The sequence below is a fragment of the Euleptes europaea genome, chromosome 4 (assembly GCF_029931775.1).
Source record: "Euleptes europaea isolate rEulEur1 chromosome 4, rEulEur1.hap1, whole genome shotgun sequence".
NCBI classification, from domain to species: domain Eukaryota; kingdom Metazoa; phylum Chordata; class Lepidosauria; order Squamata; family Sphaerodactylidae; genus Euleptes; species Euleptes europaea.
This window is the reverse complement of record NC_079315.1, coordinates 105,495,625-105,510,740: the sequence shown is the minus strand read 5'-3', so window position 1 is coordinate 105,510,740 and position 15,116 is coordinate 105,495,625. Positions and strand designations below refer to the sequence as shown.

Sequence of the window (15,116 nt, the reverse complement as noted above, 5' to 3'; positions counted from 1 at the left end):
TAAAGGTTTGGTTCACAGAGTTTGCAACAATGCTGTGTAATCATTCTAGGCAACGTATAAGTGAAACTCAGAGTGCAACCAGAATGAGTCATAAAAAGTTCCACCATCTAAAGGTTCTCTTCTTAAACTCAACTCCTTCTTACAGGCAGAACTAACTGTAGTACTGTGAACAACAGGACATATCAGCTTTGCTTAACCTAAGCATTTTTATTAGCTCTCTGACTGTCTCTCTTTCTGGCTCGGCCTTCTCTTAGTGCGCCTCTCATAGGGTTGCCAGGTCCCTCTTCGCCACCGGCAGGAGGTTTTGGGGGCAGAGCCTGAGGAGGGTTTGGGGAGGGGAGGGACTTCAATGCCATAGAGTCCAATTGCCAAGGCGGCCATGTTCTCCAGGGAAAGTGATCTCTATCGGCTGGAGATCTAGGGTTGCCTGCTCCAGGCTGGGAAATACCTGGAGATTATTGGGGCAGAGCCTGAGGAGGGCAGGGTTTGGGGAGGGGAGGGGCTTCAATGCCACAGAGTCCAATTGCCAAAGCGGCCATGTTCTCCAGGTGAACTGATCTCCATCAGCTGGAGATCAGTTGTAATAGCAGGAGATCTCCAGCTAGTACCTGGAGGTTGGCAACCCTATAGAGATAAGTTGGGGTAGCAGGAGATCTCCAGCTAGTACCTGGAGGTTGGCAACCCTAGCCTCTCAATTAGCTACCTCAGCAACCCACTTACATACAGGAGCCCTGCAGAGCCAAAACTAAAAGAAATCACAACACTAGCACCTACCCTTTCCTGGTACTAGGTTGCCAACCTCAGGGTGGTGGCTGGAGATCTCCTGGGATTACAACTGATCTCTATGCAGAGATCAGATCACCTGGAGAAAATGGCCACTTTGGAAGGTGGACTCTATGTCATTATACTCCATTGAAGTCCCTCCCTTTGAAGTCAAATAAAAGAACCCTACGAAGTACTTTGAATCTGCACTTCCAATCAGAGTGCTAATGTTATAGTCATTCTTTCTCAGATACCTGTACAGATGCCGAGCCGGATATTACCTTTAAGTGTTTCAGTCGATTTGCAGACCAGCTGAATGGCAATATTATCCTAATTTGCCACATCTCTGGGATGGAGATGTACTTGAAAGAAACTCCCATTCACTTCACTGTACGGTAAGAACCTCTCCTGGCCATTGAAAATACAATTGCGTTGCTGAGTTGATGACCATAATAACCAAGACACAGAAACAGAGAATTTTCTCCTTCCACATTCCTGCCTCAAGATGGAAATAACAGCAGAGTTCAGGCATGCCTGATGAACACAGACGTACTCTTAGGATGTACCTAGAATGAACACAGAAGTGCGGTTTTTGAGATCATTTGTAATGAATCCATTCATTACAAATTTGCCTTTTACTGTCCCGGGGCAAATTCTGATCAAGACTTATTCTGCACGTTTTCAGCATCATTTGTTCTGTACCTGGGAAAAGCCACCTGTAGTGGGCACTTATTGGAGAAGGACTGACTTCTCTCTGTCTCTCTATCTCTGGGTGTAGGTAGTGGCTGCTTTTTGCCACTAATCACTTGCTTGTGGTAAATATATTTCCCATGGGAGGGTTGCCAGGTCCCTCTTTGCCACCGGTGGGAGATTTTTGGGGCGGAGGGTTGGGGAGGGGAGGGACTTCAATGCCATAGAGTCCAATTGCCAAAGCCGCCATTTTTCTCCAGGCGATCTGATCTCTATCAGCTGGAGATCAGTTGTATTAGCAGGAGATCTCCTGCTACCACCTGGCAGTTGGCAACCCTACCCATGGGTCCTTGCAGACTTGGATGTTGCTATTCTTGCAGTATCTAATAACTGAGGTTTTTCTGACTATCAAGGGTCGGTTATGCATGGGAGGTTTACCTGAGGTTTGTTGCTTGCTGGACCCACGCTTTCCTGTTGGGAATCCATGCGCCAGCAGTCTCCAAGCTCAAATAAAGAAGCAGTGGAGTCCCCGCCCCTTTAAATGCTGCTTTGGAATTTGCTTACTTTGTAGAGTTTACTGTGAGAGAAATTCCCCCCAACCCAATTGCTGCATTAAAAAAGCATTTTAAGAACAAAAAACAAAATAGAGCAATCTGAAAGTGGGGGGGGGCATCCCCAGGGGAGGCATTCCCTTTCGGCCTAGGAATGCACCTTTTTGCAGGCACCAAGTTACGCCCTTTTGAGCCCAAATATAGTTTTCTAGAAAAAATGATTAATCCAGAATATTAATCAATCCAGCATATTCAAATGAGAAAAATTAACATGAGGCACTGAGTTATTTCATTAGCAGAGCACCTGACAATAGTGAAATGTGCAAAGCTAGGATGGACTTCCATCACCTACAGTATGTTATCCTGTGATTGCAGTAGAAACTGAAAGGCAGAGGTCACACTTTTGGCATCTAGGCCAGGGGTGGGGAACGTCAGGCCCGGGGGCCGTTTAAGGCCTGTGAAATAATTTGGTCTGGCCCTTTGTGTGTCCTGGCAGATCTCTTGCTCAGAAGGATCTAAGACTGGTGATTCGCCCCCTCCCGTGGACAGGAATAGCCTCTATTCAGGGCGGATGTGAGTTTGTTTTGCAGAGAAAAGGAGCCTTCCCCCTGCCCCAAGTGCACTACCGGTTGCATGCCTGCCTGCTTGCCCGTGCCCGGGGGGGGGGGTCATCTGGGGCAGCTGCCTGCTTGGGGCTTGGCCGGCTAATTTTTAAGTTGATAATTTTGTATGGCCCGCGGATGATGTTATAAATATCCAAATGGCCCTTGGTGGAAAAAAGGTTCCCCACCCCTGATCTAGGCTAGCGGGAAGCCAGTGGGAGAACATGAGATATTTGAATTGAATGTGCCAATACAGGCATGTGCAAAAAAAAGAGAGAGAAGAAGAAGACAAAGTTATTCCTGATCAATTTTCCATTGATATGGTGACAAAGTGTAAACTGTGCAGGTCTTATTCTATCTAACTCTACGTCAGCAGATCAGAATTCACGGTGTCAAAAAAAAAAACTAGACCCAATGCTCTGTCTTTTACCCCAAATTGAGAAGATTTATGGACTCTCGTTCATACAGAGAAAACATTTGGGAAAAACCCTCTCAACTGCCGACAATACCTGTCTAATCGATAAACCTCAAGGCTAAGTCTTAGGCTACCATCTTAAACATACTTACTGAGGTAAAAGCTCCACTGAAATCACAGGGACTCGTACAACGTGCAGCACTGCAGTTTTCTTCCTTTTTTAAAATTCCTAGGCCAACTTTCAAGTCCAGAGTTTCATAGAATCATAGAGTTGGAAGGGACCACCCGGGTCATCTAGTTCAACCCCCTGCACAATGCAGGAATGGTGACCGTTCAGCAGGTCTTTAAATTTTTAGACATTTCACTTTGGCACTAATATTCCCCACAGTTACGGGGACAACTCCCATGCATGCTCAGTGGAAAGCCAGCTGGAATGTAAATGTTCTCTTGAAGATTCTGTCGGCTATAGTCCTGTTGAAGCGTGCCTGATACTGATGGAACCACAATACAAATGCTGCCGGAATCTGTCTGTCTTTCAGATTGGTAAGTTTCACTGTGTGCATTATCCAAGACTGGATTTTTTTTCCCGTAACAGTTAAAAATTGGTCTCAGTATATCCTGACATCTGCTTTAAATGTCCAAACACAAGTACACAAGTATAATAGTTCTCTTTGTCTCTACGTGCAAGTCGCTGGAACGTTGCACTTAGAGTTTTGATTCTGTTTCTGTTACCCTCTACTTTTGCTTCCACCCCAAAGAGGGGAGTGGACATATTCATGGAGGAGAGGGGTATTCATGGTTATTAGTTAGAATGGATACTGGTCATGCTGCATACCTATTCTCTCTAGTATCAGAGGAGCATACCTATTATTTTGGGTGCGGTGGAACACAGGCAGGATGGTGCTGCTGCAGTCGTCTTGTTTGTGGACTTCCTGGAGGCCCCTGGTTGGTCACTGTGTGAACCTAATGCTGGACTAGATGGGCCTTGGTCTGATCCAGCAGGGCCTTTCTTATGTTCTTATGTTCTTATGCTTCTTGTCTATATTTGGCAATTTTAAGAGTTTCCTCAGACCTCCATCGAGACTTTTCATTTCTTTTGGCTACAGGAATAGTCTTTGCACTTTCTTCCTTGATAATATCTGTAGTTTCCACCCATAGTTCTTCTGGTTTACATTCACTTGAACTCAGTAATGCAAATCTGTTATTTACATGGTCTTTAAACTCTTCAGGAATATTGCTTAGATTTTGGTGCTATGAATGTTCTGGTGTTTTTCTTAAGCTTTATCTTGATTTTTTATATTAACAATTTATGATCTGTACCGCAGTCGGCTCCTGGTATTGTTTTTGCCGAAAGAATAGAGCTTCTCCATCTTCTGCTTCCATTTATGTAAAAGTACACACCTTAAAGACCCGCGACCAGTTTAGAGCTGCCAGTTCAAAAGCGATTAAAGAAATTATCATAAGGGCTCTGATCTGAATATAGTCTGTTCACCTATTGATTATGTTTTAAATCTTGGCTTTCCTGCAAGTACGTATTTTTCTCGTCCTCTGTTTCAATCAATCAGAGGTATTTATCACGGTCCACGACCAGCAAATGTCCTCTGTTTTATCCTCTCACAACCCTGTGAGGTAAAAGTTAGGCTAAGAGAACCTGACTGACCCCAGGGCTCCAGCAAACTTTATGGTTGAGTGGGGATTTGAACCCCAGTCTCCTAAGTCCTAGGAAGCACTAACCACTACTCCACAGTGATACACAGAGTACTCCAGGTACTAGCTGGAGATCTCCTTCTATTTACAACTGATCGCCAGCCGATAGAGATCCGTTCCCCTGGAGAAAATGGCTGCTTTGGCAATTGGACTCTATGGCATTGAAGTCTCTCCCCTCCCCAAACCCCACCCTCCTCAGGCTCTGCCCCAAAAACCTCCAGGTATTCCCCAACCTGGAGCTGGCTACATGTAATACTGCAGCCTATGTTCAGTCCATCCAGCGCTCTGGCACATTACACATGGGATCCTGCAGGAAGGTCACTGCTAATTCTGAATCTGGGGGTGTTGAGGCTGGTGCTTCACTGAGAATAAGGCAGAACACAGAAACCCAGGAGGTTAAATAGACATGATAACTGCATCTTTAATAGCGGGTTTAGTTTTTTATAACGGAAATATAGACACAGTTATTAGAATCATAGAATCACAGAGTTGGAAGGGACCACCAGGGTCATCTAGTCGAACCCCCTGCACAATGCAGGAAATTAACAACTACCTCCCCCCACATCCCCAGTGACTCCAACCCTCCCCCCGCCATGCAGGATCCCACAATCAAAGCACTTCCGACAGATGGCCATCTAGCCTCTCCTTAAAGACCTCCAAAGACGGGGACTCCACCACCCTCCGAGGCAGCGCATTCCACTGTCGAACAGCCCTCACCGTCAGAAAGTTCTTCCTAATGTTTAGGTGGAATCGCTTTTCTATTAGTTTAAATCCATTACTCTGTGTCCTAGTCCCTGGAGCAACAGAGAACAAGCTAGTTCCCTCATCAACATGACATCCCATCAAATATTTAAACATGGCTATCATGTCTCCCCTCAACCTTCTCTTCTCCAAACTAAACAAACCCAACTCCCTAAGTCTCTCTTCATAAGGCATGGATTCCAGACCTTTGACCGTTCTGGTCACCCTCCTCTGGACACACTCCACACAGAGTGTATTAGTGGAGGTTTACGTTGGTAATAGCCTTTTAGTACAGATTGACGAAGTATAGAACAGAAATGAAGTATCAATGAGTTATGAATATCAGTCAAATGCTGTATTTCTATAAGAGGATTGGGGGGTTGCCTACCGAAAGCAAGCACTCCCCCTCCCCGCCACATGGAAATAACAAACTGGCTACAATTGCAGGTGTCCTATAAGAGATCTTGTTTTGAGGGTAGAACAAGTTGATGGATTATTTTGGGCACAGATAAAATGAAATGTTAAATTTCCCCCATCTCTCTCCCCCCCCTCTTTTTTCTGTGTCCCCTGTCAAAAATGAATAAAATTTATTTCAAAGAAAGAAAGAAACCCAGGAGGGTCATGCTTAAGCTGAAAGGGCAGCAGTCGCTTCCTGCATGGCTGCCCTTAACTCTGATTTACCCGTGTAACAAAGTAATGCATATATATTATGTATTTTTTCCACATTGTCTCTTACAGTTAAGCCTGAAGCACCATTTGGCTTAAACATCACATACCAAGACAAGGAAGATGCTTATCTGGTTCAATTCTCTACTCCTCTATCATCATCAACTTTCCTGAAAACGCAGTTACTGTACGAAACAGCCTACTGGCCTGAAAACACCAACTGGACCATGAGTAGCAATGTGAGCATTTGGTCCGCTTTCAATTCGGGATGACTATTTGCAAAAATCTGTCCTTTAATTGAATGCTATGAAAGAAGTGGCTGTGTAGTATGCAGTGGACTACTGTATGAAATCGTGGTATTGGATTTCCATGTATTTCTCTTGTCATTTCTCCTCTACTCCCTGTCCTACTTAGATCAAATGCACTTGGCCTCTTAAATCCACCAAAAAACCCTCTATTATAGGGCTACTGAGAATGGATATATTTTGCATCCGGTTAATTTATAATGCCATATTTTTCTGCATACCTTGAATACATAGAAACCCTTGCCTTTTCCGTAGGTAGAGAAGTACAAAGGCCAAATCTTCCCCCAGGAACTGGTACACCTCCTCTGAACACAGAAGTTGCTTTTAGTAATTTACCCATGATGCTAACAGCTACTGATTGACCTTCTTGATCCGGTTTCAAAAACACCTGTATCAGTGCAACTGGCTTAGCTACCTAAAGTTAAACGGCTTAACTAGCAGTCGCTGTTCAGCAAAATCTGTGGCCTGAGATCCTGTAACCGAAGATTAGGGGAGGGGCTGTGGCTCAGTGGTAGAGCATCTGCTTGGCATGCGGAAGGTCCCAGGTTCAATCTCTGGTTTCTCCAGTTAACGGGACCAGGCAAATAGGTGATGTTGAATACTTGAGACCCTGGAGAGCCGCTGCCTGTCTGAGTAGACAATACTGACTTTGATGGACCAAGGGTCTGATTCAGGATAAGGCAGCGTCATGTGTTCATGTGCCCATGTGAAGATGCCAGGGACAGAAGCTCCTCTCTGCAGACCCCCTCCCTCACGTATAGTCATTTGGGGTAATAAAAGTTACAAATGCCAGTAAAATGATTTCTGAAAATGATTCTGTTTTCAATGTTTTTGAAAAGTAAACGTTGTTTCCTTTGTTTTAGACCAAAAGATTTACTCACGTTCCGTTGACACTTCTGAGAAAGGAATTTCAACCTGGCACAAAGCATGAACTAAAAGTCCGGTCCAAGCCTAATGGAGTTTATTTCGACGGCTTTTGGAGTGAATGGAGCTCTTCTGCCTACATCCAGACCAGAGGAAACAAGTACATTGGTTCATCGTGATACTCTGTTATAGTTCTCCTTTTCACCAAAATCTTTGCAAGAAATTGAAGGCGGTAACAACCCTCAGTAGGAAGAGGGTCAATACACCAAAGCTCAGTCTAGATAAAACAGGGGTGGTGATACACAATTTAAAGTGCTGGTTCTTATCTTTAAGGCCATTAAGGTCCAAGGTACTTTAAAGAGCACCTTCACATGTATTGTTCAGCCCAATAGTTAAGATCCTTTCTTAAAGCCCAGCTCCCTGTGCTCCCAGCTACAGAGGTGGGAACTATACTCAAGTTTTTCCCCTAGAGGTGGTATATTTCCTCTGGAGTGCCCTACCCCTTGACGCTTGCCTGGTACCTACTTTACTGTGTTTTAGGAGCTCAAGCCAAAACACATATTGAACTTGCAATATGTAGAGCCCTAGAAAGTGTCCTATTATTTGCCTTTTACTGACAGAAGTAAGGGCTTGAAGGCTGGCAACATTTTTGTGGCCGCATAGCAACCCCTGCAACGACCAGAGAGCTTTCATTTCTTAAAGCTACAGGCTCTGCTTCTACTTTTTTTCTGCTTCCCCAGTGTATTTCTGTTTTGACTTCAGATTCCTCTGCAGATCTTGGGCTTTTCTTACGTTTGTAGAAAGATCTGTCTTGTCTGTTCACGCCCCCCCCCCTCCACTTATCTGGATTTAAGGATGCAAATCTTGGGCCATGTTGAAAATTATATATACATGGGGGAATCATGTGAATCACTGGGGCTGGGGAATCCCATCTTTTTTGCCTCCCCTCCTGCACTCCCTCACTAGGCCACCTAGTTGCCAGCCAGCCTGCCCTCCTGCAGATATGCCATTAACAGCTGCCTGGCTCATATGGCGGGTGGAAGGAGGTTCCAGCTCCCCCCCCCCATGTAAAAAGAAAACTCTTAGGGTTGCCAGGTCCCTCTTCACCACCGGCGGGAGAGTTTTGGGGCGGAACCTGAGAAAGGTGGGTTTTTGGGAGGGACTTCAATGCCATAGAGTCCAATTGCCAAAGCCACCATTTTTCTCCAGGCGATCTGATCTCTATCTGCTGGAGATCAGTTGAATTAGCAGGAGATCCCCTGCTACTACCTGGCAGTTGGCAACCCTAAATACTCTGCTGTTGGGACTTGGCCTCATTCTCTGGAGTTTCCCCCCTATCACACAGGGGCCAGGTTCAGAATCAGATATATGTTGATTACAGAGTTATTCCTGCAACTGGTGGGGGGGTGACCCCACCAGTTGGAAATAGGGTTGCCAACTGCCAGGTAATAGCAGGAGATCTCCTGCTAATTCAACTGATCTCCAGCCGAGAGAGATCAGATCACCTGGAGAAAAATGGCCACTTTGGCAATTGAACTCTATGGCATTGAAGTCCCTTCCCTCCCCAAACCCCGCCCTCCTCAGGCTCCGCCCCAAAAATCTCCCGCTTGTGGTGAAGAGGGATCTGGCAACCCTAGTTGGAAAGTAGCCTGGACTGGTCCAGAATTTAATAGCAAACAAGTATTTGGTTTTCCACTTCCAACCAATCCAACAAAAGGACCTCTTTGCACACAGCTAAAGTAACGTTCAAACAGTGCTCATTTAACTTGATGGATGTGGAATATAAGGATGCAGATGGGCATTTACATTTCAGGTGATGATCATGACACGAAACAAACCTAGAGGTGAGTCAGGGCCCAAAACTTCATGCCTCAGCAGCAGCATGCCCTTCCAAACAGGCTCAGTACAATAATTATTAATATTAACTAATGACTACTACTAATAATTGTTATTATTTACTATTATTATCATCAACAACAACAATAAATTGTTAATAATAACAGGTTGGGTGTTTTTTTTACTCTTGAAGGCAAATACAACAACTAAATAAAGACTCTATAAAGAGACATATATTCTTTTCTTTTCCTTAGGTGATAAAGTAATCCTGATGACAACATCCTTTGGGGGCTTCTTTGTACTGCTCATCCTAATTTGGCTGATCCCAATATTTTGGAGAAGCAGGTATTTGAAATGCTTGTTATTGCATCTCTCCACTGCTAGAAACGTCTCCTACATGAGCCTCTTTGGGGTGAATGAGAGACTAGGACCCCAGCATCGTTGTTTTTGATGCAATACAAACACATAACGTGGTCATCCTCCCTCACGTGTATCACTTCCCTATCTCATACATACAGACCATCGTATGACTGTAGAAAGCAAAATGTCTGTTTACTTCTGAAATTATATTTTCTCTGCCTATCAATTCTGAATATGCTTGAGAGTAGCAGCTTGGCTGTTTTCAAGATAAACAAGTCCTATGAGGAAAGGTTGAAGGAGCTGGGTATGTTTAGCCTGAAGAGGAGAAGACTGAGAGGTGATATGATAACTATCTTCAAGTACTTGAAGGGCTGTCATAGAGAGGATGGTGCCGAGTTGTTTTCTGTTGCCCCAGAAGGTCGGACCAGAACCAACAGGTTTAAATTAAATCAAAAGAGTTTCTGTCTAGACATTAGGAAGAATTTTCTAACAGTTAGAGCGGTTCGTCAATGGAACAGGCTTCCTCGGGAGGTGGTGAGCTCTCCTTCTCTAGAGGTTTTTAAGAAGAGGAAAGATGGCCATCTGTCAGCAATGCTGATTCTGTGACCTTAAGCAGTTCATGAGAGGGAGGGCATCTTGGCCATCTTCTGGGCATGGAGTAGGGGTCATTGGGTGTGTGGGGGGAGGTAGTTGTGAATTTCCTGCATTGTGCAGGGGGTTGGACTAGATGACCCTTGTGATCCCTTCCAACTCTATGATTCTATGATTCTAAGCTAGAAATGCAAAATCTGTGCATATTGTTGGGTATCTTCATCGTCCTGCTGTTGCTCTTCAAGGCTGTTTTGCAGGTGATTCATCAGGATGATTCTCTTGATTTCTCTAGCTGCCATCATCTTCTCTTTCAGGATTAAACCCATTGTGTGGCCAGCCATCCCTAATCACGAGAAAATGTTGGATAAACTCTGCAACAAACTGAGAAAGGTTTGTGCTTCCACTGCTTCTGTCACAGGGAAGGTTCCGTAAGAATGAGTTCCTCAAGTCCTCGGCAGAAATGAAACTGTGATCTACAATTTGTTTTGTACCGTGCTTCCAGCTTTTTATTCAAGAAATTTTGCCAAGCTGATTTTTAAAACAATTGCCATGCAGGATGTGACAAGGCCATGCCAACAAAATTTTACTGACCATGACTGTGCTGTAGGCATAGCTAACTACAAATGCAGGGTGCACTTCATGGACATTGGAGAGCATCTGGATCTGGTGACAGCTTTGTACCAAGACAAACACGTTCTTCTTCCATTGATGCAGAACAGAGCTATTAGGACCATGCAGGAGCTTGAGAGCGGGGCCATAGGGGGGTACACTTCATCACATGCCTCATGATGTCACATCTGGGGAAAACCTGGGAGGGATGTCGGGTAGACCTAGGAATTGCCCCAAACTCTATGGTTTTACCATAGAATTTCTGTTGACTCCTAGAACTACCCAACATCCCTTCTGGGTTTCCCCCAGATGTGACATCATGGTGTATACAACACCAACAGTTTGTTTTTAAGTTTTTAAAAGTTTTTTTCTGCCATCATGGTGATGGGCTATGAGGGCAATCCTAACCGTGAAACACCCCCATCCACCCACAGATAAAGATTTTGGTTTTGCTATACTTTTCCAATGGAGAAGTTTTTCTGTGATTTCTCACACAGAGGTACAGTAAACAGAAGAGACAGCAGATTCATAATCATAACAAGTGGATACCAAAGGCACAGAGAGACCCCGAAACTGTTGTCACAATCTTACCAGACCATTCTGATATTAGAAAGATTGAAGACTTTGGCCCAACTTGTTATCTTAAAGATACTAGGAAAGGAAAGTAATATTGGGCCCATCATTCATAAATGATAAAAACAAAAACCTTGCACTTCCTCTCCAAATTTGCACCCAGAGTTCATCCCACAAAGGTAGTTGTGTTTCATCTATTGGAACACAACAGCAGTGCATGTGATGAAGTGTGATATAGTGGCAAGACCTTATGCCGTGCAACCTTGTTAGCATTTAACGTGCCACAAAAATCTGCTGATTTCCCTGAACTGATTTTTATTCGAGATCTTAGGGTTTCCCCCTTCCTTTTGCTAATGGATACTTAAAGAAATACTGCAAACCTCTCCCAGAAATGTACGCCACCGTTTCTGAAGCTGTTCATTCTGATACTAAAAAAAGGTAAAGGTAAAGGTCCTCTGTGGAAGCACTGGGTCATGGGGTGATGTCACAGCCCGACATTTACCAGGCAGACTATGTTTATGGGATGGTTTGACCTTGCCTTCCCCAGTCATCTACACTTTACCCCAAGCAAGCTGGGTACTCATTTTACGACCTCAGAAGGATGGAAGGCTGAGTCAACCTTGAGACGGCTACCTGAAACCGACTTCTGTCGGGATTGAACTCAGGTCGTGAGCAGAGCTTGGACTGCAGTACTGCAGCTTATCACTCTGCTCCACGGGGCTCCTATTCTGATACTAACCCTTCCCTTATTCCTGCAGAACTCTGAGATAAGTTTCTTCAACCCTGAGAGTCTGGGCTATGCTCACATCCACAAAGTGGACAGCATTCAAGTCAAGTCAGAAATAGAGCATCTTCAGCAGCAGCTGCTTCCTTGGGCAGTGGATGTTCCAGAGAAGGTTGGGAGCGGTTTGGAACTAAAGAACAACCTGAGTCACATCAATCACGGCTGGCTGAAGCTGTCTCTGCCGTATGAAGGCATGTGGCCGGCTGAGTTCTCGAACGGACATTTGGGCAGAAGTAACCATCTCAACGGCAATGAATTGGTCAAAGCCAACCTGTATAATGAGAGTGGCGCTGGTGATCAGCATAGTTGTAATGATGCTCTCGGTACCCATTCAAGGGCGTTGCTGGGCCCCGCCACCCTGCCTGGATTAGAAGCCTGCCAGGCAGATCCCTGCCACCCAGCTTATGCCAACAGTGAAATTAAGGTCTCAAACAAAGAGGAAGCTTATGTCACCATGGCGAGCTTTTTCGAAAGCAAAGGAAACTCGGGAAACTAGACGTGAAGAGGTGTCGCCCTGAAGAGTTAGTAATGAGGACACATAGCATGGTAGCGTCCTACATGACCTTAGGCAGCTCATGAGAGGAAGGGCATCTTGGCCATCTTCTTGGCATGGAGTAGGGGGTCACTATGTGTGTGTGGGGGGGAGGTAGTTGTGAATTTCCTGTATTGTGCAGGGGGTTGGACTAGATGACCCTGGTGGTCCTTTCCAACTCTGTGATTCTATTCTATGATTCTATTTTATTCTATGCCAGACACATTTCAGACATGATGATGATATTACTCTTCCTTTTTGTCTGCTATGGCTCTAATGTGTGCTGCTCTGCTGTTAAAAAATGTGAGTCTGGGGCAGGGGCTGCTTCTTCCATCGCTGAGTGATTCCACACTGGCTGCTTAGCCCAGAACTACCATTGTTGGCTCGTACAGTTTTAAAGCCAAATCCACTGGTTTATTTCTGGCCATCCCACCTACTCTGTATTTGGATTTGGCGTAAGAACAAATCCTTTTGCTGCTGTTAAAATGTATGCCTGAGAATAACCTTCCTTTCCTTACTATCCTCTGCAACGAAAAATGCATTGGAAAAACAGTGCTAGATAAACCTTACTTATTTACTTGGGGCATTTACAATAAAGACTTGCTGCTATAGCAAACAACTTTGGGGAGTATAAAAGAAACAATTGCTGTGCAAAACCCAACCCAAAAAACATTTGCATCTATTTCATTATACCTTAGAATATATTAAATACACAGGCTGGATAGCTGGCTTGATTCAGAGTTTATGACATTTTTTGGACATGGTGATATGGGCTGCCTGTTATGCAAAACCCACCAACACCAACAGATGTTGCACATCTCAGCAGCTCCCATTTACGCAGATGCGACTTGCTCAGTGGTAGAACCTCTGCTTTGCATGCAGAAGATCCCAGGTTCAATCCCCGGCGTCTCCAGTAGAAGGGACTAGGCAAGTAGGTGATGCCAAAGACCCGTGCCTGAGACCCTGGAGAGCCGCTGCTGCTTTGAGTAGACAATACTGACTTCGATGGACCAAGGGTCTGATTCAGTAGAAGGCAACTTCATGTGTTCATACCAAGTAGCACCCAATGCCTTCTACACAAATGGATGTCGCATAAGAGCACATATGAGCAACTCTCGTTTAAGGTGGCCTGTCTGCCTATTGACTCACTGGTTGGGGAGGGTGAAGGGGCAGGAGCATACAGGCTCCTCCTCCATACTGAGTCATCTGCATGGTGTGGATCCACAGAGGAAGCACCCACACACAATGACCCATCCCTGTGATCAGCAATGCTGTTTTCCGAGCATTGCTGATCATGGGAAGGGGGTGTGCGCATAGGGACTTCCTCCATGGATTTGTACCATTCAGATGACTCGGCAAATCATGTGGAGGTGGTGGGCAGGGCCAGTACATGGGGTCTCACCCGTTCTCCCTCTCCACATGGTGAATCAACTTGTGGATGGATCATCTGCACTCATATGGGCACAGGTGGCTTCCAAGGACTTCTAGATGGTTTTCTTTTCTGTGCCGAGTACAAGATTCCAGTTTGTGAGTGATCTTTGGAAAGGGTTTGTGAAAGTGTAAACACCTGAAAAACATGAGCCATTTTTAATCAGTACAGTTTCTCTGTGTGTGGGTGTGCGTGTTAAGTGCCGTCAAGTCGCTTCTGACTTATGGCTACCCTGTGACTTAATGATCTCCAAAAAGTCCCACTAGCCTAATCTCTTCAGATCTCAGAAGCTAAGCAGGGTCAGCCCTGGTTAGTATTTGGATGGGAAACCACCAAGAAATACCAGTGTTGTGCAGAGGAAGGCACTGGCAAACCATCTCTGTTCGTCTCTTGCCATGAAAACCCCAAAAAGGGGTCGCCATAAGTCGGCTGCGACTTGACGCCACTTTACACACACACAAACAGCCGTGCTCAAGTCTTGCAAACTGGCTTCCTATATCGAGTCAATCCATCTCATGCTGGGTCTTCCTCTTTTCTTGCTGCCTTCAACTTTTCCTAGCATGTCTGTGCAAGCTTCTCTAGTTTCTCTACAAGTTTCAATATGTTGTGATGCTTCATCTTTGTTGAATGACTTTTTGTAGGGAACATGCAGGTATAATGAAAAAAACAGTAGGCTGACCAAGTTATCGGGCAAAGAACTGCAGCTGGAGACAGCTGAGTAATTGGTTTGCCGTCTAATTCCAAACCCTTAATCGGAAAAGAGAGAGTAGATATTTCATCTACAAGTTCTTTCATTAGCAGGTCAACAATGCCTAGTTGTTTGGCCAATTTTAATGGAGAGCGCGAACCTGAATTCTTTCCCAGTGTTTTTTTCCCCTTCCCCATATTTAAGCTCTAAAAAAAAACTTTTTGAAAATAAGAATAGCCTTTGCATTTCACTGTGGCTGCCGCTGGGGTTGACTTTTTCTAATACAACAGTTAAAACTTGAACCTATTATATTGCTGCTCAATTTTAACCACAAGCGTCAAAACCATTGCAGACAATGAATTTGTTGTCAATGGGCACTCAATACTTTTGTCCTGTGTAGGGTTCTCAAAC

The 15,116-nt window shown here is 44.8% G+C and overlaps 1 protein-coding gene across 1 annotated transcript; it reads left to right on the top strand.

Moving 5' to 3' along the window:
- The first annotated feature begins 1,098 nt into the window (after positions 1-1,098).
- On the top strand, positions 1,099-12,552 carry IL7R (interleukin 7 receptor). The gene is made up of 9 exons (XM_056849127.1): positions 1,099-1,157; positions 3,409-3,563; positions 6,207-6,373; positions 7,303-7,463; positions 7,550-7,578; positions 8,347-8,349; positions 9,394-9,484; positions 10,405-10,480; positions 12,031-12,552. Exons 1-9 carry the CDS (start codon positions 1,114-1,116, stop codon positions 12,550-12,552), a joined length of 1,248 nt encoding a protein of 415 aa, XP_056705105.1. The 5' UTR covers positions 1,099-1,113.
- The last annotated feature ends 2,564 nt before the right edge of the window (positions 12,553-15,116 follow it).

What these genes read in the sequence shown, in the direction of transcription:
- IL7R (XM_056849127.1), top strand. Translation starts at nt 1,114, where the DNA reads ATGGAGATGTACTTGAAAGAAACTCCCATTCACTTCACTGTACG. An exon ending in CCCATTCACTTCACTGTACG is followed by an intron (nt 1,158 to 3,408) that starts GTAAGAACCTCT and finishes TATTCCCCACAG; the next exon opens with TTACGGGGACAACTCCCATG. An exon ending in TCTGTCTGTCTTTCAGATTG is followed by an intron (nt 3,564 to 6,206) that starts GTAAGTTTCACT and finishes TGTCTCTTACAG; the next exon opens with TTAAGCCTGAAGCACCATTT.